General features: G+C 45.1%; 1 protein-coding gene across 3 annotated transcripts in view; it reads left to right on the top strand.

The window, feature by feature from the left end:
- Positions 1 to 20646, top strand: part of ATP8B1 (ATPase phospholipid transporting 8B1) — a 128317-nt gene that overhangs the window by 90256 nt on the left and 17415 nt on the right. For all 3 annotated transcript variants that reach the window (XM_011288155.4, XM_045042408.1, XM_045042409.1), the window contains 11 exons: positions 16 to 98; positions 217 to 375; positions 737 to 825; positions 3010 to 3200; positions 5490 to 5698; positions 8255 to 8298; positions 9006 to 9162; positions 15231 to 15419; positions 17148 to 17260; positions 19345 to 19509; positions 20255 to 20366. In XM_011288155.4, coding sequence (XP_011286457.1) covers positions 16 to 98; positions 217 to 375; positions 737 to 825; positions 3010 to 3200; positions 5490 to 5698; positions 8255 to 8298; positions 9006 to 9162; positions 15231 to 15419; positions 17148 to 17260; positions 19345 to 19509; positions 20255 to 20366 — 1511 coding nt within the window. The remainder of the gene's footprint in view (positions 1 to 15; positions 99 to 216; positions 376 to 736; positions 826 to 3009; positions 3201 to 5489; positions 5699 to 8254; positions 8299 to 9005; positions 9163 to 15230; positions 15420 to 17147; positions 17261 to 19344; positions 19510 to 20254; positions 20367 to 20646) is intronic.

Genomic DNA, 20646 nt, shown 5'->3' with positions numbered 1-20646 from the left:
TCCCTCTCCCTTTAGAGAAACCAATCTCAAGTTCAAAATGGCGCTGGAAATCACACACCAGTGTCTCCAGAGAGAAAATTCACTGGCAGCATTTGATGGTTTGTGCAGACATGTCTTACTTTGTTTTCAATTTTAGTTGTTCAACTCAGTCCCAATTAATTAAAACCAGAAAATCTTTCATGGGTGAATACTTACGTGAATCATATTTTTCTGAAGGTTTCGTTGAATGTGAAGAACCCAATAACCGACTGGATAAGTTTACAGGAACGCTATTTTGGAGAAACACAAGTTTTCCTTTGGATGCTGATAAAATTTTATTACGTGGCTGTGTAATTAGGAACACCGACTTCTGCCATGGATTGGTCATTTTTGCAGGTAATTTCAGAGTTTCTTGGGAAATTGATGTGATACGTGCTTTCAAGATTTTTTTTTACGTTTATTTTATTTTTGAGAGTGAGAAACAGAGCACGAGCAGGGGAGGGGCAGAGAGAGAGGGAGACACAGACTGCGAAGCAGGCTGCAGGCTCTGAGCTGTCAGCACAGAGCCTGACGTGGGGCTTGAACTCACAAACCGTGAGATCATGACCTGAGCTGAAGTCAGACGCTTAACCAGGCGCCCCTGATATGTGCTTTTAAGCTTTAAAGGAGGGGGTTGCTCTTCTGTTCATTCTCCATCGAAATGAAAGGAAGCATTGATTTTCCCAACTATTGATTGTATTGAATTTTCCATTTTTAGGTGCTGACACGAAAATAATGAAAAATAGTGGGAAGACCAGATTCAAAAGAACTAAAATTGATTACTTGATGAACTACATGGTTTATACGGTATTTATTTTCCGTTCCAGTAGATGAGAGGCTAGACTACTGTCTTTTACTCTAATTTTGTTGTATGTTTTTCTTTTTTTTTTTTTTAATTTTTTTTTTCAACGTTTATTTATTTTTGAGACAGAGAGAGACAGAGCATGAACGGGGGAGGGGCAGAGAGAGAGGGAGACACAGAATCGGAAACAGGCTCCAGGCTCTGAGCCATCAGCCCAGAGCCTGATGCGGGGCTGGAACTCGCGGACCGCGAGATCGTGACCTGGCTGAAGTCGGACGCTTAACCGACTGCGCCACCCAGGCGCCCCTGTATGTTTTTCTTATGTAGAGAAATCTTAACCTCTGCAGACCAGGTAGAAAAATGCGTGAGGCATTCCAAGAGAGAGAACTCTCTTACTTTTCCTCAGAAACGCCATATTCTAATCGGAGAATCCTTTTGGGAACCGAGGTTCCACTTGTAGGGTCCCCTGAGTGGTTGAGTATTTTGTCAACTGGAGTGACCAGTTGGAAAACCAGGGAGCCTGAGATAAGTTAGTGGGGCCGGGCTCCTGTCAACATAAGGTTGATTTTACTGCTGTTAGTTTCCCACAGGGGTAGTTCTCTTAAAAGCAAACTTTCCTTCCCAGCATGTAGTATACAAGTCTAAATATAAGGCAAGGCTAAATATAAAGTGTGTTGAGGGCCCCCAAGACCACCCCCAGGTTTGGTGATTCACTGGAAGGACTCACAGAATAAAACATCTAGTTGCCCTCATAGCTATGACTTATTGTGACTTATTTACAAAGCAAGATCAGCAAAGGCAAAAGGCTCATGAGGCAAAGTCTGGAGGAAGCCAGGTGCAAGCTTCCAAGAGTCTTCTCCCAGTAGGGTCACATGGCAAGACACCCTCCATTTCCCTAGCAACAACTTGTGACAGCCCATGTGAAATGTCTCTACCAGGGAAGCTCATTGGAGACTCAGTGCCTGGGGTTTTATTGGGATCTGGTCACACAGGCCCCATCTGCCAGGGATGTACCGAAATTCCAGATTCCCTGAAGGAATGTAGGGGATCAGCATAAACCATATTGTTTTACACAAACAGGCACCATGAGCCGTTCTTATCAGGGAATAAGAAATAAGGAGAGGAAGGGGGAGGAAGAGAGGAAACCCTTCCAAAATCTAAGTTCCTAGATGCCGGCCAAAGGCCAACCTTGCAAGCAGGACAGCGTCTCAGGCCCAGCCCCAAGATGTTGGGCAGTGCTCCAATTTCCCAGTGAGAATTAATTTTTTTCCCAAGTATTTAGCTTAATTTGAATGCATAAGTTTTTAGAGACGTCAAATACTTACCATACTTTAATTACATATACACATTTAAAGTCGTATAAAAGTAATAACATTAAAGAAACAGTTCTTTTTTTCCTCTCATCTCCCATTTCGTGAAAACTTTTCATGTGCATCTTCCGTGTCATTGTCCCGGTTATGGCCAGAGTACTCACGATGAGTTCCTCTCTCACCCTGAGCCCTGTGGTTTTGAGATATAGCACTTTTGGAATCGGTGGCCAGAAATTTCAATCTGTCCTTGGAAATCGTCTTCCTACCACAATTATCCGAATACCACTGGGATGGTCGACTTTTGCATTCATCCCAGAAGTATATATTCGTCATTTCCATAACAGAATACTCACTGTACTGCTTCAGAAATGGTCTAAACCTTAAGTGGTAATGAAGTCTTCAGGAATAATTACCTGAATCGGGGTGAAATTCCCTTATGTTCTCTTTTAAAAAGTTATTTCCATCAACTATTTTCCATAAATGTCCCAGTTCAGCGTTATCTGAAATTATTTCATCCTAAGGTAACTTCCCCCAACAGTATGGTATTATTCAAAGTAATTGATAGGATGCCCTGTAATGTGAGAATGTTTAAGGATTTGAATACAAGACACCAACCTTCTCTTTCGAACAATAGTTTTGGGAAGAAAACTGCACCTATATGTATTATGTAGGATAAATCAACCAACCGTAGAACTCAAATAGGCTTTCAAAGCCTTCGTAGGCACTGTTTTTCCTTTAAGTGTGTTGTGTTTACAGACTACTAAGTTATCATAAATGTGCTGGAGTATTGAGTGAGGTTAATTAGCATCTATGAGATTCTGGGGGTTGGGGGTTGGCAATCGATCGTCCAAGTAGACTTCAGTGTGTTATGTCTTCCAGATCTTTGTTGTTCTCATTCTACTTTCTGCTGGTCTGGCCATCGGCCATGCTTACTGGGAAGCTCAAGTTGGCAATTATTCTTGGTACCTCTATGATGGAGAAGACTTTACACCCTCCTACCGTGGATTCCTAAATTTCTGGGGCTACATCATTGTTCTAAACACCATGGTGCCCATCTCTCTCTATGTCAGGTAAGGCTGTCCTCTCTTCGGCCTTTTGCTTTAAGGAAGAATGCAGTACATTTTCCCACCTTTGCCCCTTCATCTCTACCAATAACTGTTTCAAAGGTCATACGGAACAAGTAAGAAAATAGCTTCATTTCAGAATTGGGGGTAATATAGGGAGAGGAAATTAACTTCGGAGTGTCTGTTCTGTGCCAGGCACAGCACTTTGTATCTTGACCACTTTAGAGATAAAGACAAGTGGGGTTCAGAAGTCACTCACTTAGTAAGATTGCTCTCAGTGGACTCAAAGCCCGGGCTTCAGAAAGGGCCTTGGGAGAAAGCTGGAGATTTCGACTGACATGGGAACACTTGGTTGTTTTTCTTTTTGGGAGCCTTCCTCATCTCTTCTCTGTGTCTTCCTTATTACCACCTGGTACATCCATTGCCTGTAAAACGCTTGCCGGGAATGCCTCTCTCCCTGCCCTCATTCAGCCTCTCAAAATGTTCTGTTTCTTATCTTAATCTGAACCGTAATAAAGGAGTCAGGGTCATATCTGTGACAAACAGTGATCACCTTGCTGAGTGAGATTTCTTCTTCTTTTTTTTTTTTTTTTTTTTTTTTACTTTTTTCTTTCTTTACTGTCAAAGTTTGCTGTCATTCGTCAATTGGATTTTAGACCATTGGAAGAGGAGTTGTGCCTTGGAATATCCCCAGCAGCCAGAGTCTACCTTGACCTCCAATTAAGTAGCAGCCCAGAGACATACAGGATCAGATACACTTCTGTAGTTAGGAGCACTTAGCTTATTTTAATTTTATTACATGTGCATTTGTTTTATTTTTAATCTTATTACATGTCGTGAATATTGCTCGTTCGCTAGTAAGTAGAGCCCTGGGGAGCCATGTGTTTGCAGTCGCTTTAAAAAGGGAGAAACAACCACAGAGACCTGAGGAGGGAGCTACCAAACAGATTAGTTTGTCTAAAACCATGAACGTACGTTATAAACCGTGTATGTCGTTTTCGGTTTTAGAAAGTCATGTCATGTAACTAACATGGTTTCCTTCTTTCTCTTAGAAATAAAGGTCCTTCTACAGCACAAGGTGGATCAGGTCGTTCTGCTTTGTTTTCTACCCTTTGTTTCCATTTCATTCAGGATAAACTCATTATGGAGGCCACACTGGGACCCACAAGGCCCAGCATGGTCTTGTGCTGTTCATCCCCTCACTCCTACAACCTCTTATACGTCCACCTCCTCCTTGGTCTCCCCCAACTTTAGCCTCCCTGATAGTCCTCACGGGTGCCAGTACCTGCCACAGAGCCTTTGCACCTGCTCTGGTCTCTGTCTGGAACGTTCTTCCCTCTTATCTACATAGTTGCTCTTTCATTTGCTTCAGGTCTCTGCTCAAACACCACTCCGTCTTAAATATCACGCTATCCCTTATTCTGTTCTCACCCTGCTTTGATTTTCTGTGGGGGATTTTCACCACATGATAGATGTACAGGTTTGTGGATTTGTCCCCATTAGAAGGCAGAGGTTTTGTTGGGTTTGTTTCCCTGGGGAGCCCCCCGTACCTAGAATGCTGTCTGTACATAGTAGGCACTCAGGGAATATTAGCAGGGGAAGGGAGGGAGTTCTTTTTCCACCTCTTTAACTTATTATAAAGTTAACAATTATTAACAGCTCAGTTAACAATTGCTGGATATGTAAACAGCTTCCTTATAACTGAGATATATTTAATCCCTTAGAGTTTTCAAATTGTGATGATTCCTTTAGACTGTCTTATTTGGGACAGTCTATAACCTTATAAGACTTTAGGGGGAAAAACACTATGTTTTTTCAAGGTGTGGAATCACCACGTAGGGGTCATTTGCCAAAAGCACACCGATTCTGTAACCTAGTGGAACCTCATCGACAACGGGGGGCAGAGGTAAACATGGGAATGACGGGGGCAGGGGTGAACACGGCCATTCCAGGTGTCCCGAGTGTGATGGGAATGAGAGAAAAGAGAGTAGAGATTGCCACATCGTCACCATGTCCCTGGTCCCACAGGGCTGTGTTCTGAGCGTGGGGTGCTGTGGCCAGATGTTGTCAGGAATGAGTGGGAAATCGCACCAAACGAGGTGCGTTGACCCTGAAGCTGGAGAAGGAGGGGTCTGGTCGGGAGAACCCAGAGGCTTGGCCCACGGGCCACCACGTGGCTTGTCTCTTGGCAGATGAGCAGCTCGCCGTGGTGCGCACAAGTCGAGACAAAGCTCGCCGCCTGCCTCTCGTGTCGGAGAGCGCCGTCCACGCTAATGTGTTGTCTTGCCTTCCTAGCGTGGAGGTGATCCGTCTGGGACAGAGCTACTTCATAAACTGGGACCTGCAGATGTACTATCCTGAGAAGGACACGCCCGCCAAGGCGAGAACCACCACGCTGAATGAGCAGCTGGGGCAGATCCATTACATCTTCTCTGATAAGACAGGGACGCTGACGCAAAACATCATGACTTTCAAGAAGTGCTGCATCAATGGGCAAATATATGGTGAGTGGAAGCCATCGCTCCATCCCTGAGCACGCGTGACCAGCACTTGCCGTCCCAGAATTGCTGGTGCCGTCCGGGCGCACGGCCCCGGTGGCCACTTGGGGCCGAGTCCTGAAGTGGCTTCGCTGGCGGCACTGGGAACGCACGCGTGGGAGAGGTCAGAGGTCAGAAACAGGCACACACTCCTCAAGAAATCAGACACAAAATTACCATGTGATCTGGCTTCGGAGGGGATCCCGAAAACACCAAAAGCAGGGACCGGAAGAGATCTTCGCACAACTACGGTCATACGAGCATTATTCACAGTAGGTAAAGTGTGGAAGCAACCCAAATGTGAGTCAGTGGATGAGCGGATAAACAAAATGTGGTCCCACATACAACGGAACCTGGTTTAGCCTTAAAAAGGAAAACATTCTGGGGCGCCTGCTTGGCTCAGTCAGTTGAGCGTCCAACTTCGGCTCAGGTCAAGATGTCATGGCTCACGGGTTTGAGTGCCATCAGCACAGAGCCCGCTTCGGATGCTGTGTCCCTCTGACCACCCCCCCCCCCCCATGCTCTCTCACTCTCTAAAAAATAAACCTTTTTAAAAAATTATTAATACAGTGTTTTACATTCTTTTGCCACAGTACTTAAAAAAAATTTTTTTTAATGTTTATTTTTGAGAGAGCATGAGCAGGGTAGGAGCAGAGAGAGAAGGAGACACAGAACCCAAAGCAGGCTCCAGGCTCTGAGCTGTCAGCACAGAGCCCGACACGGGGCTCGAACTCACGAACCGCAAGATCACGATCGAAGCCAAAGTCGGACGCTTAACTGACTGAGTCACCCAGGCGCCCCTGAAAAATAGACATTTGAAAACAAATTTTTTTTTAAGAAAGGAAAACATTCTGACACACGCTGTAGTGTGGATAAACCTTGAGGACCGGGTGCTCAGTGAAATGAGCCAGACACACAAGGGCACAGTTAGTATGATTCCACTTATATGAGGCCTTAGAACAGTCAAATTTATAGAGACAGGAAGTAGAATGGGTGGTTGCCAGGGGCCGGGGGCAAGAGAGGATGCGAAGTTATTGTTTAATGAGTACAAAGTTGCGACTTTACCAGATGAAACAGCTATGGAGTGGACGGTGGCGATGTTATGCAGCAGTGTGATTGTATCTAGTGTCACTGAACTACAGACTTCAAAATGGCTAAGGTCTGGGGCGCCTGGGTGGCTCAGTCGATTGAGCAACCGACTTCAGCTCAGGTCATGATCTCGCGGTTCGTGAGTTCGAGCCCCGCGTCGGGCTCTGTGCTGACCGCTCGGAGCCTGGAACCCGCTTTGGATTCTGTGTCTCCCTCTCTCTCTGCCCCTTCCCCGCTCATGCTCTGTCTCTCTCTGTCTCAGAAATAAACACTAAAACAAAAATGGCTAAGGTCAGGGTGTCTGGGTGGCTTAGTTGGTTAAGCATCCAACTCTTGATCTCAGCTCAGGTCATGATCTCACAGTTCATGAGATCAAGCCCCGCGTCGGGCTCTGTGCTGGCAGCATGGAGCCTGCTTGGGCTTCTCTCTTTCCCCTCTCTCTTTCTGCCCCTCCCCTGCTCACAGACTCTCTCTCTCTCTCTCTCTCAAAATAAATAAACTTTAAAAAGATGGTTAGGGTGATAAATTTTATGTTATATATGTATGTCACCCGATTATTTTGAAAAAGGTGATTTCCATTCTAATATTCTGAAACATGCTGTATATTAACAAAAATATTCAGGCTAATACTGTATTCAATTCGAATGCTCTAACTTTTAAATAAAGACTTAATACAATTTTTTTTTAATTTTTTTTTCAACGTTTATTTATTTTTGGGACAGAGAGAGACAGAGCATGAACGGGCGAGGGGCAGAGAGAGAGGGAGACACAGAATCGGAAACAGGCTCCAGGCTCTGAGCCATCAGCCCAGAGCCCGACGCAGGGCTCGAACTCACGAACCGCGAGATCGTGACCTGGCTGAAGTCGGAGGCTTAACTGACTGCGCCACCCAGGCGCCCCTTTAATACAATTTTTTAATAGCTACAGGAACACTGTGCTTTCTCCTTGTAGAAAACTATACTATGAATATGTTTTCACAGAAGGGGCATCTCAGATGTGGGAGCCCATGAAGAAGGTGGGACACTGGGGAATTAAGGAAGTGGTTCTCACGTACATGGTGACAGTCCCTTTCTAGCTGGAGGATAGATAAAGCACTTCAGAGGACAGGGGTCTGGCCCCAGAGGAGGATGCGGTATGGAACAAGAGAAGCACCAGTGTTTGAACCTCTAGACCAGGGGTCTGCAAACTCCTTCTGTAGAGAGCCCAATAGGAAATATTCTAGCTATTGCAAGCCAAAGGTGGTTCGTATCAGACTTTCTTCTTTGTTATGTTCTGTTTGGTTTTTACAACTCTTGAAAAATGTGAAAATCATTCTAAACTTGAAAGCTGTCCCCAACAGGCCGGGACCCTTAGAACCAAAGTGGGGGGGGGGGGGAGGAGGGACCTCTGCACGCAGGGGAAGACTCCATTTACCTTGTCCTGTTTGTTTCTCAGGAGACCATCGGGACGCTTCTCAAAACAATCACAGCAAGACAGAGGTGAGTCCTTTAACTGAAGGGAGGGTTTGGGGGTGTATTAGTTGCCTATGGCTGCTGTAATGAACTACCACAAAAAGGGTGGCTTAGAACAACAGAAATTCTACAGCTATTCTAGAAACAGAACAGAAATTCTACAACAGCTCTGGAGACTAGAAGTCTGAAATGAAGGTATCAGCAGGGCCATGCTCACTCTGAGGTTCTAGGGAAGAATCTTCCCTGGCCTCTTCCTAGCTTCTGGTGCTTGCCTGCAACCCTTGGCGTTCCTTGGCTTATAGACCCAACACTTAGATGTCTGCTTCCATTGTCACATGGCGCTCTCCCTGGGTATCTGTGTCTGTGTCCAGATCTCCCTCCTCTTATAAAGACACCAGACATTGGACTAGTGCCCACCATCCTCCAGTGTGACCTCATCTTAACTTGATGATGTCTCCAAAGACCTTATTTCCAAATAAGGTCATAGTCACAGCCACCGGGAGTTGGGATTTCAACATAACTTTGGGGGGTGGAGGGAACACGATTCAACCCACAACAGGATGTCTCTTTGTTTTAAGACAAGGGTGAGCCTCTTGACACATTAAAAAGTACGTTATAATCCTAAGAAAAATTTTCCATAAAGACTTGGCTTCCAAGAGAAGCTTCTATCATTTGCTAAGCCCACACTGTTATTTTTAAAATCACATTTGCTCGTCCTCCCCCACCTCTTTCAGCAAGTGGATTTCAGCTGGAACACGTTTGCTGACGGGAAGCTTGCGTTTTACGACCACTATCTTATCGAGCAAATCCAGTCGGGGAAAGAGTCGGAAGTTCGGCAGTTTTTCTTCTTGCTTGCAGTCTGCCACACGGTCATGGTGGACAGAATTGATGGTGAGTGTTTCCTGGCATCTGAGACACGGGGGCCCAGGTTTTTAGTTTCCAGGTAACTCGTGCCCGGCGCCCAAATGCACGTTGAGTAATATGCACAACACATCTGGGTGAGCACCCACCCTGATGGTCTACGAGGCAGCAAAGCGTGAGACAAGCCCCCAGTCTATGAAAATGCACATCTTCTTCACAGGGATAGCTCCCAATGCGTTTATCACTTTGCAAGTGAAATCTTATCGTTAAAAGAAACGATTGACTCTTGCATTATGCGAGAAGAATCACAATCTTCCCGCCCTGTTATTACTCGACATTTATTGAGCGTGAAGAGTCAAGTCTTATCTGGATCGTGGCTGGACTTCGAACTTGAACAATCTTTACTGCAAAATAATTTCAGAGAGAATTTATTTTCTAGATTCAGATATGTTTGGGGTTTGAAATAATACCCGCCAGAGCCTCGGCTTCCTTAAGGTGCCTTTTTCATCGGAAGGAGCATAATTAACGTGTATTTGCATGGGAACCAGCAAAGCTGACGTGTAGATTCTTTTTTAAAAAATGTTTATTTATATATTTTGAGAGACACCGAGAGTGAGCAAGGGAGGGGCAGAGAGAGAGGGAGAGGGAGAATCCCAAGCAGGCTCCGTGCTAGCAGCATGGAGCCTGATGTGGGGCTTGATCTCACGAATCGTGAGATCATGACCTGAGCCGAAATCGAGAGTTGGACGCTTAACCGACTGAGCCACCCAGGTGCCCCTCCTTTGCAGAGTTCTTAAACGCAGCTCGCGCCAGCTTTGTTATAGCAAATTTGTCCGATGTCAGTGAAAGCCATTTTTTCACATCTGGACATTACACTAAGTTACACCTGTGCGTTATAGAAAGAGGAGATGGAACCCTTTTGGCATTTCTGCAGGGAAGCGCAGGCTGCCTGCCCCTCCTGCACTTGAGTGAGTGCAGCACAGGAAGGTGCCTTTCTGTTTTCTGACCCTGAGCTTTTGTGTGTGGCAAGTGCGAAATCTCCAGAGGGGGAATACGCAGAAAAACTGAACGTGTAAAACCTCTATGTGCTATCTTTCAGCAAATTTCAAAGAAATCCATTTCAAGCATGGGCATAATGGTCCAATAGAGCAAGAGACAGCGGAATTCAAATTGGGGCAGATACATGGAAGGTTATTAGCAGCCAAAGTGGAGGAAGACAGGCATGCCAGGTCATGAATAACCCATGTAGAGGTCAAAGTCTGTTTTCTAGACAACCACGTTTTACTCATAAGATAAGAATCAGGCATGATCTTTCTGAGTAACTTGGTTATTTTAGGTCTTGACTCATTAGTGAAATTATTCATCCTTTTGTGTATGTGTGTGTGGGGGGGGTGGCATTTTGAGAGCTAACCAGCCAACTTAGGCAAATATAATTCTATGGTCTCTATTTTCTCTTCTTTTCACTGGGATATTATGGGAAGAGCCCTATTCGGCTGGAGATGGGCCAGCCCAGCTTTGGTTCCTACCGGAGCACCCACCCAGTGTAGACCAGGATCTTCGGTCCAAACATCAACTTCCTCAGTGTTGCGAGCAGAAGGTTGGAATTCAAGGTTCCTTTCAACCTCACATTGTGCTGGTCTCTGTCCCACTGTCTGCTGAGGCAGAGAATTGTACCTCCTGAGGAAACTTCTCTCACACAGCATGTGATGGGCCATTGCTCTAGCCACTATGAATGGAGAACGGCTTGATCTCTAGTGGGAGGAGGTTAAAAGAGAAATTGGTTTTGATACATGAAGTACCTTGAAAGGGTCTCTTGGAAAGACCTTGGGAACCCCTCCTCCAGGTATGATAGATAAGGACATTCAGACCCAGAAGGCACAAGGACCTGTGTGACTCAGACAGCAGGTCAGAATCCCTTCCGGTGGGATCCCCTTGCAATCCCTGGGGTGGGGCGCCTTGCTCCTGTGTTTTCTCTCTCTTTGTAAGACTAACGGAGACTGGTCAGTCTTTTATTACGCATAACATCGACAGGAGAAGGGAGGAAATCCTTTCATATCTGTTGCCATACACATCTGCCTAGCGGAGCAGACAGTGTGTGTGGCCCGAGTGTTGAGTCCCCGTGGAGGCCCATGGGGGCAAAGTGTGGAGAGGAGGTGTTTCTGTTGAATTTCCACAACTGTAATGAATTTCCACAACTCAGTAGCTGAAGACACCCATTCTTTAGCTCATAGTTCCCTAGGTCAGAAGCCTGGGCATGCATGACAGGGTTCTCTGCGCAAGATCTCCCCAAAATCAAGGTCGGTCACGTTCTCATCTGGAGCTCGGGGTCCTCCTCCAAGCTCACGTGGGAGCGCAGGATCCAGTTCTCTGCAGATGAAGAACCGAGGCCTCCCTTCTTCCTGGCCACGTGGCCCCCTCCATCTTCAAAGCCAGCAAGAGAGAACCCCTCTTCCGTGGAACCCCTTATATGCTTTGAAGCTCTCTCCCTAGGAAAAGCCCTGTGTCTTTAAGGACTCACCTAATTAGGTTGGGAACACTCAGATAATCACCCTGTCTTGAGGTCAACTGATTTGGGCCTTCATTACATCTGCAAGATCCCTTGCCAGCAGTACCTAGACTAGCATTTTGAATAACTGGAAGGAGGTGCTGTTATGCTGGGGGTGGGGGGGGGGGGTAGGGAAGGGTCCTTGGGGCCCTCTTTGATTCCTACCTCCTGCAGAGGCTGTGTGAGAGCAGGGTGTGGAAGGCTTGGGGACCTCTTCTTCACCTGCAGGTCATTAAGTCAGGGTGTGCTGTGATTGGAGGTGGCGTTTGAGGAGGCGGGGCCTGGAGACACGGGAGACTGGGTTGGAAGCTGAGGGTCTGGATTATGGTGGGGGTCTTTGGGAAGGATGAGGAAGCCATAGATGGGGGGGGTGGGGGTGGGGAGGGCATTCAGCGCGTGACTTGAAGGGGGTGAGATTGTTGAGGGGAAGGAGTGGTCTGAGAGGTAACTTGTTTCAGGGCAGATGACCAGGGGGTGGGCTCGTATCTGCCAGAGGAAGCTACGGTGTCAGAATCACCAGAGACGGGATTTGCGGTTTGAGCATCTTTTTTCATTGGCGCCGTTTTCCTGCTCCGCAAATTAGTTTATGAAAGAAAACAATGCCTCTCTGGTTGCCTCTGAGTGTAGAGTAAATAAAAGACCTCTCGCCAGAAATGACTGCAGAGGATTATTTTTCAGTCCTGGTTTCTTCCTGCAAACATCAAGTTGGAGTTTGGACCAGCTCTCTGAATTTCTTCCTGTCTCCATTAGCCTGCAATTCTGTGACTCTATTGCTCGAACCAAGTGGAAGGGTTTTTTGTGGGTTTTTTTTTTTTTTTTTTTTTTGGTCATGATAACAATATCAGTGTTTGCTCCAGATATGATTGTCTCAGTCATGGGAACTTTACCACCTTTTATCATTTCGTCGCTCTTTTTCTTTTTTTTTTTTTCAACGTTTTTTATTTATTTTTGGGACAGAGAGAGACAGAGCATGAACGGGGGAGGGGCAGAGAGAGAGGGAGACACAGAATCGAAAACAGGCTCCAGGCTCTGAGCCATCAGCCCAGAGCCCGACGCGGGGCTCGAACTCACGGACCGCGAGATCGTGACCTGGCTGAAGTCGGACGCTTAACCGACTGCGCCACCCAGGCGCCCCTCGTCGCTCTTTTTCTGTTGGAAGTAAGCTTGCTGTCAGCATGACACGGGGAGATCACTGTGCCATCTACACTTGCTGAAGCGGTTGTGTCCCCACTGCTGCTTGTTCAGCTCCTGTTAAGTATTTTGCCCTCCCGAGGCTCCTGGGCAGCTCAGTAGGTTGAGCGTCCTCTTGATTTCGGCTCACGTCGTGGTCTCGAGCTCATGGGATCGAGCCCTGAGTTGGAGCCTTCTTGGGATTCTCTCTCTCAGCCTTTCCTCCACTTGCACTCTCTCCCTCCCTCCCTCCCTCTCTCTCAAAATAAACATTAAAAAAATAGTTTGCCCTCTGGCAGCCGTGTGTGCTTGAGGAAATGGATGGATTTGGCGTGTACATTCGTAACTTCTGATGTATGCCTTTCTGGGACCTACAGTGTCCTCTTTAATTACTAATTGGGAATTGATTGATACTGACTTGGAGTGAGCCATCTGAGCAGGCATGCGGGGGTAGAGCCCTCCCTATAGCCGATTCCCCCAGGAGCATCCTCTCCTTCTGTGTAGCCCGATGTTTTCAAAAGCTGCCCATCCATCCATGGTCTGCTTCCTGCTCAAACCATGGTGGAAAAGGAAATGCCTTTTTTCTGTAAACATTCACCTGACCATGGAAGTACTTTTCCTTCTGCTTTGAAGCAAAATAACGAAAGTAGAAAAACGGAAGATCTTTTTCAACTTTTTACTGGAGTACAACAGGTGCACGGAGCCCAGCATGTAGCTCAGGTTTTCACAAACTGAATCCTCCTGTGTCACGAGCACCCAGATTTTATTTTTTTTATAAATTTTTTTTAAATTTTTTTTCAACGTTTATTTATTTTTGGGACAGAGAGAGACAGAGCATGAACAGGGGAGGGGCAGAGAGAGAGGGAGACACAGAATCGGAAACAGGCTCCAGACTCTGAGGCATCCATCAGCCCAGAGCCCGACGCGGGGCTCGAACTCCCAGACCGCGAGATCGTGACCTGGCTGAAGTCGGACGCTTAACCGACTGCGCCACCCAGGCGCCCCGACGAGCACCCAGATTTTAAAAAACCGACCGTTATGAATCCCCCAGAAGTCCCCTGGTGTTCCCTTCCAGTCATTGCCCCTCGAGGGGCACTAGTCCTGACCTGGAATAGCACAGGGACGCTTTGTCGGTTTCGTGGTCTGTGTAGACGGAATCACGCAGTGTGGACTTGCGTGTCTGGCTTCTTTCACTCAAGGTTGTGACATTTCAGTTGTTGAAGCGTCCTTGTGAAGAGAAGGCAGCTTCCCATTAATTGACTTTAAACATCAAGAGGTTGAACAGACTGATGAATGTTGAGGTTTTATTTTAATATGGCTATGCTGAAGAAAGTACACTCTTCCAGAGCAAAGATAAAGTATACAACCCTTTTGGAAAACAAATGACTGATATGTGCCAATAGACTTGAAAAAAATCAGTATTCTCTCTCTTTATGTTTTACTTATTTAAGTAATCTCTATGCCCAATGTGGGGCTCGAACTCTCGACCTCAAGATCAAGAGTCACATGCTTTTCCGACTGAGCCAGTCAGGTGCCCCCAAAATTACCAGTTTTCTTTAGCTTGGTATTATCACTCTAGGAAGCTATCCTTAGAAAACAGTCAAACCTTTATACACCTGCAAAATGGTCGCTACAATGTTATTTTTGAGAGCAGAAAATTTGGAAATAGACTAAGTGCATATAATTGGAAAAATGGGGACGTGTTTACATTCATTAAAATAATGTTTAGAAAGAATTTTTAAAGTTATGTCAACATGCTCAGAATATCGGGTCAAAATAACAAGAATGTAAACGTATGATAGAAACTATCACCGAATTCGGCATTTTCGAAAAGACCGGAAAGAATGATAAGAGCAAGCCAGTGGCTCTGTGTTTCCTCTGGATGGTGGCAGTCTGGGAATTTGTTTGCCTATTCCTGGACACTTGTCTTCTTTTCCTCTGGTTTGCATTACTGTTTGTCATTAGAAATAAAACCATAAAGTTTGAAAAGTGTTGGGGCGCCCGGGTGGTTCATTCGGTTAAGCGTCCAACTTCGCCTCAGGTCGTGATCTCGCTGTTCATGGGTTCCAGCCCCGCATCGGGCTCTGTGCTGACAGCTCGGAGCCTGGAGCCTGCTTCAGATTCTGTGTCTCCCTCTCTCCCTCTCTCTCTGCCCCTTCCCTGCTCGCACTCTGTCTCTCTCTCTCAAAAATAAATAAACGTTAAAACAAAGAGAAAAAGAAAAGGGTTAATGTTGGCATACTCTTTAAGAATCAATGATTTGTTTTCTTGGGGATGCGTTGGGCTTTGTGAGACATCCTTGCCCCCCGTGTGAGCCTCAACAGTGAGCCCTCCGTCTGGTTTTTACAGATTTTCTGGTTTTCTCTCCTGCCTCCTTTGTTAGGTCAGCTCAACTACCAGGCGGCCTCTCCTGACGAAGGCGCTCTGGTGAGCGCTGCCAGGAACTTTGGATTTGCCTTCCTCGCCAGGACCCAGAACACGATCACCATCAGTGAATTGGGGACCGAGAGGACCTACAGTGTTCTTGCCATTTTGGACTTCAACAGTGACCGGAAGCGAATGTCTATAATTGGTAGGTTTCCCTCAAGAGTGTGTCTGCGGATCGCTCATTGAGAGGTTGCCTTTTATGCATTTGATTTCATGGCACCAGAATAAAACAGGCGATGGAGGGACCACTCAGCTCCTGGGAGATTTCCATGGACTTCTTGAAACATGTTTTTTCCCTTTATTCTGCATGGGGTCCATCACTCACGGGGACAATGGCAGTTTATCTTGAGTCTTGCAAATGTTGACATTCTTCAGCAATGTGAGCTGCGGCTGCAGGCTGCAGAACCTTCGGTGGTAACAGCGGGTGGTGGGTCCGTAACACGTGCTTTGGTTTTGTGAGGCCGTCCGAGCCTGTCTGCCCTACACTTGGCGGCAGGGAAGGGAGAAGCAGCAGGACGGGGGTTCAGAGGAAAGCAAGGCTGTGCTTATGGAGCAGAAGTGAATCTCCAGGGCAGGCTGCCATTCACTGTGGCTTCCCAATATTGAAATTTTTAAGTTCACGATTAGAAACAATTTCAAATTTACAGAAAAATTGCAAAAATGGTTTAGAGAACTCTTGTATTCTCTAACTCGACTGTTGGCATTGGCCACGTGTTGTCATTTTCGTCATATACAGATTCTTGTTTCCCGAACCATCGGAGAGTAAATTGCAGAGCTAAGGCTCCTTTCCCCTAAATACCTAAGTAGGTATTTCCTATGAACAAGAACATTCACTTATATGTAAATACGATGATCAGAATCAGAAAATTCAGTGTGAGACAATATTATTATCTAATTTGCAGGATGTTTTCAGATTTTACCAGAAATTTTCTTTTCCCTGCCTCCCTCCCTCCCTTTCTTTCTTCCTTCCTTCTTGGTTCAACACCCAAGACTGCATACTGCAGTAGGTGATTGTTAACTTTGGTCTCCATATGGGGAAACTGTTATATATATATATATATATATATATATATATATATATATGGACAAATGGATCTGTCCGATATTCCCTCGTGACTGAATTCAAGTTACGCATCGTTGGCAGGAAGGGTGCGTGGATTGGTGCTGTGTCCTCCCAGCATATCACATCTGGAAGCACAGGGTTATTCGTGATGTTAGGTTTGATTGCTCAGAAAGTGCTCATGAGATTTCTCCACTATGAGATTGAGTTTTTCACCAAGAAAAATATACAAGTTCAACTGTCTACTGAACTCTGGGCACATTTTACTGAGTGCTTTCTGTGTGCCTAGCACTGATCTAGGCCGATTATCACGTCTGGCATTTACCTTGAACTCAAAATCAAGTTAGCTCTGAGGCACGTACTATCATTAAATTATCTCACAGATCCAAAAATCCAAGAAAATGGTCACAAGGAGTCATGTTCTGGTCTGAGTATTAAAGGCAGTAAGCGTCCCAGGTTTATAGGTAAGAAAGATTCCTACAGCATGGACAAAGAAAGCATTATAGAAGATATTAGCACAGGGCATGGCACATAGTAGGGAATCAGTCAATATTTGCTGAGAGAATAAGTAAGGATAGGAAAAACTGAGCTGACTACAGCATTCTTTTCATATTTATTTCACTATATTTCATTGTATGTAGATAGTGGCTTACCGACTTTGCCGAGAGGGAAGTGTTTCTAGGTGCATTTATGATTTTAAACTAATGGTGAATTATTAGCAGAGTCACCCTTCAAATCAACTTTAGAAATGTAGTTTTCTATTAAGAAATCAAAGCTAACTTTATGATTTGCTTTTCCTTCTCTTACTACCAGTAAGAACCCCAGAAGGCAACATCAGGCTTTATTGCAAAGGCGCTGACACAGTGATTTATGAACGGTTACATCAGATGAATCCAACAAAACAAGAGACACAGGATGCCCTGGATGTAAGTCCCACCGTCCCCCTTTCTGCCGCAGATTGCAAACTTCCTTTCTGATACTGTCTTGTGAGCTGAAATGAAAGCTCTGTGTGAACTGTTGACCCTTCTGTTGTCTTAGTGCAGTTGTGTGGAAAGAGCACCAATGTAGGAAAATGGCAGCCATGTTCTGGTTCTGCCCCTGCTGCTGACTTCCTAGGACATGACCAAGGTGTTCTTTCCCGGCATCCCGGTTGGCAGCATCTGTAGGACGGGCCCGGGAGAATGACTGGTCTGTCTTCCAGTGACCTTGAGCAAGCCACGTAACTATAGTGAGCTGTAGCCTTAGTATCTGTGTGGCCTCCAAGAATCCCACCAACCTCTTAAGGGACAGTGAAGGAAAGAAAGCATTCATGTAGGATGGGGTGTGACAAAGCAATGCGTCGGATAACTGAGTTCTACCTTTGTTAGTAAATCAGTTTGGTCTTCATTACTTCAAATTTGTTATCTAAGGGGAATGTGAACTTAGTCCAATGATACTGCAGTTATTCAGAATGCTTCTGGAAATTTCTCTCTTGGAATTGCTTACCAATCCTCACATGGTTTTGGTTCTATTAATGATGGCAATGAAGTATGGAGGATACCCATCAGACCTGGTAGCCCAGTTCTGCCTCTTCGCCTGTTTTGTGTCCTTGGGGGAAACAGTTGACGCCTCGCTGAAGCATTAATGACCCGTGTGAAAGAGGAAGAGGGCAATTCCTACCAAAGAGAGTCCTTGCAAGGGAAAGATCTTGCACAATTCCCAGGATTTAGTAAGTGCTTAGTAAAGGGTGATTTCTTCCCTGGGTCTGGTCGAGTTTGGGGCCAGCCAAAGGTCCTTGAGGAAGAAGCCTGTATATGTTGTTTACTTACGGGGGTCTCGTTTTAAGAGTGATAGGTTGTTGAAGCAGTTACGATAGATCATTTCTCATGAGGATATGAACACTGGCAATTTAATCAAACAGATGCAGAATCTTCCAAAGAATCTTTGAAAGCAAACACTTAGTTGGGTGATGTGTTGGAACAAGATGTGACTGAAGTACTAAAAACATTTTTACTGGCTCATATTTAAACTGTTTAAAATAGCTTAGGGGCGCCTGGGTGGCTCAGCAGGTTAAGCGTCTGACTCTTGATTTTGGCTCACGTCATGATCTCCCAGTTCATGAGATCCAGCCCTGAGTCGGGCTCTGTGCTGATGGCATGGAGACTACTTGGGATTCTCTCTCTCCTTCTCTCTGCCTCTCACCCATTCGCACTCTCTCTCTCTCTCTCTCTCTCTCAGAATAAATAAACATTAAAAAAAATAAAATAGCTTAAATCTGTTCACCATGATTAAAATTTCCAGCCACTCTTTTTCATTAAAATGTTTTACCACAGCTTTAACGGTGGCTCAGGTATTTCCGAACTGGTTTGAGGATATAATGCTTGGTTGAGAGTCCACAGTTGATTGGGCTTGTAACAGTTTGTGGGAACAAATTATAAAGTTGTCAGGCCTGTGTTTACAACATCATCACACCCCCAGGCAACTCCCTTGTCTGCTATTCTCTGTGTGGTTACGAGAAAGAGTTTTCTCTCTAGTGACTTGATTTAGAGGAAATGTATACCTTTCTCTTTAACTAATTTGGGAACTACAAATAGGACCCTGAGAATACTTAAAGTGGAAAACAAAGTATTTGTTTAATCTCCTCTACAAAATGTATTTATTCAGAGTCCATTATCTTTCATGACCTCTTTTTATTTTTTTATTTTTTTTGTTTCAACGTTTATTTATTTTTGGGACAGAGAGAGACAGAGCATGAACGGGGGAGGGGCAGAGAGAGAGGGAGACACAGAATCGGAAACAGGCTCCAGGCTCTGAGCCATCAGCCCAGAGCCTGACGCGGGGCTCGAACTCACGGACCGCGAGATCGTGACCTGGCTGAAGTCGGACGCTTAACCGACTGAGCCACCCAGGCGCCCCGTCATGACATCTTTTTAAACGCGCGTACTGTTTTACTTCAAAGAAAGATTTCAAACTGGATCTTGAGTTACATAAAATTAACTCGTCTTTGTTGGGTGGCTGATCTTTTAAATAGATCTTTGCAAGTGAGACTCTTAGAACTCTGTGCCTTTGCTACAAGGAAATTGAAGAAAAAGAATTTGAAGAATGGAATAAAAAGTTTATGGCTGCCAGTATAGCCTCAACCAACCGGGATGAAGCTCTGGATAAAGTGTATGAGGAGATTGAAAAGGACTTAATTGTGAGTTTTAACCTTCATGACTTGCTATTCTAAACAGAACTGGACGTTTTACTAAGTTCTGTCATATTTTTAATCTCATGCTTGAAAGATAATTCTAACTTCAGCATTTCAAATTGGTACAAAGGAACTAGGTCACTTGAATTTCTTCTGTCCAGTGAGCGAGACAGAAGTTGCCACTATGAGAAAACAAAGGAAAGAAAACGTTGAGCTTCCAATCTGATTCTGGTATTTTTTATCTCGCTCTATTATAATTCATTATGATTTTTACACGATGACAAATCATATGTTTTATTACACTTTCAGAATTACTGGACTGATTTGTATCTTGTAAAACCTCAAAACAAGAAAATGATACCATTTGTAAATGAAATTTCTCAAAGTTTAATACCTATCGCCTGTAGAATTTAGATTAGAAGGAAATAGCTAGTATTGACCTTCAGGGAGAGGAAGTGGCTTGTGTCCACGTAAAATAGCCTGTATGTAACGAAAGTATATGTTTAACATCCTTGATTTTGTACTTACATTTTTACCTTGGTAAACTACTTTAAACGAAAAGGGCTTGAATGTTTTATTTTTCGGTATGAACCGCAGCCACCCCTGCTGTTATTACTGGCCACCAGCCCCAGTGGAGCGCCAATCGGGGTATATAATTAGCCATTCTGCTTATTGTAGGCTGGCAAACTGCAATTACAGAACATTTTGAGCTTATTTTGCTAATTCCTTTTTTTTGAAATGTACATTCCAGCTACTGGGAGCCACAGCTATTGAAGACAAGTTACAGGATGGAGTCCCAGAAACCATTTCAAAACTTGCAAAAGCTGACATCAAGATCTGGGTGCTCACTGGAGACAAAAAGGGTAATTCAGTTTGCGGGGAGGCGTATCTGTTAATTCATTAAGCGTTCGTAGTTCCTGTGTCCCTTGCCCAAGATGATTTTCTCAGACTTTCCATCCTGCACAAATACGGTCCATTCCTTTGAGACAGAAATGCTTTCTTTAAGAAACCCTTCTCCATTATTCCAGCTTACGCTGACAGCATCCTTCCAGAAACTCCCTCGGTAGCAGAGTTTTATTTCTTATACTTGAGCTCCTGGTCAGGCCATTTTAACTGTGTGGTCAGTCTGATCTTTCCAGCCAG

This window comes from Felis catus, chromosome D3 (assembly GCF_018350175.1).
Source record: "Felis catus isolate Fca126 chromosome D3, F.catus_Fca126_mat1.0, whole genome shotgun sequence".
NCBI lineage: Eukaryota > Metazoa > Chordata > Mammalia > Carnivora > Felidae > Felis > Felis catus.
Note: the sequence above shows the minus strand (reverse complement) of the source record. Positions and strands in the feature narration are given on the sequence as shown.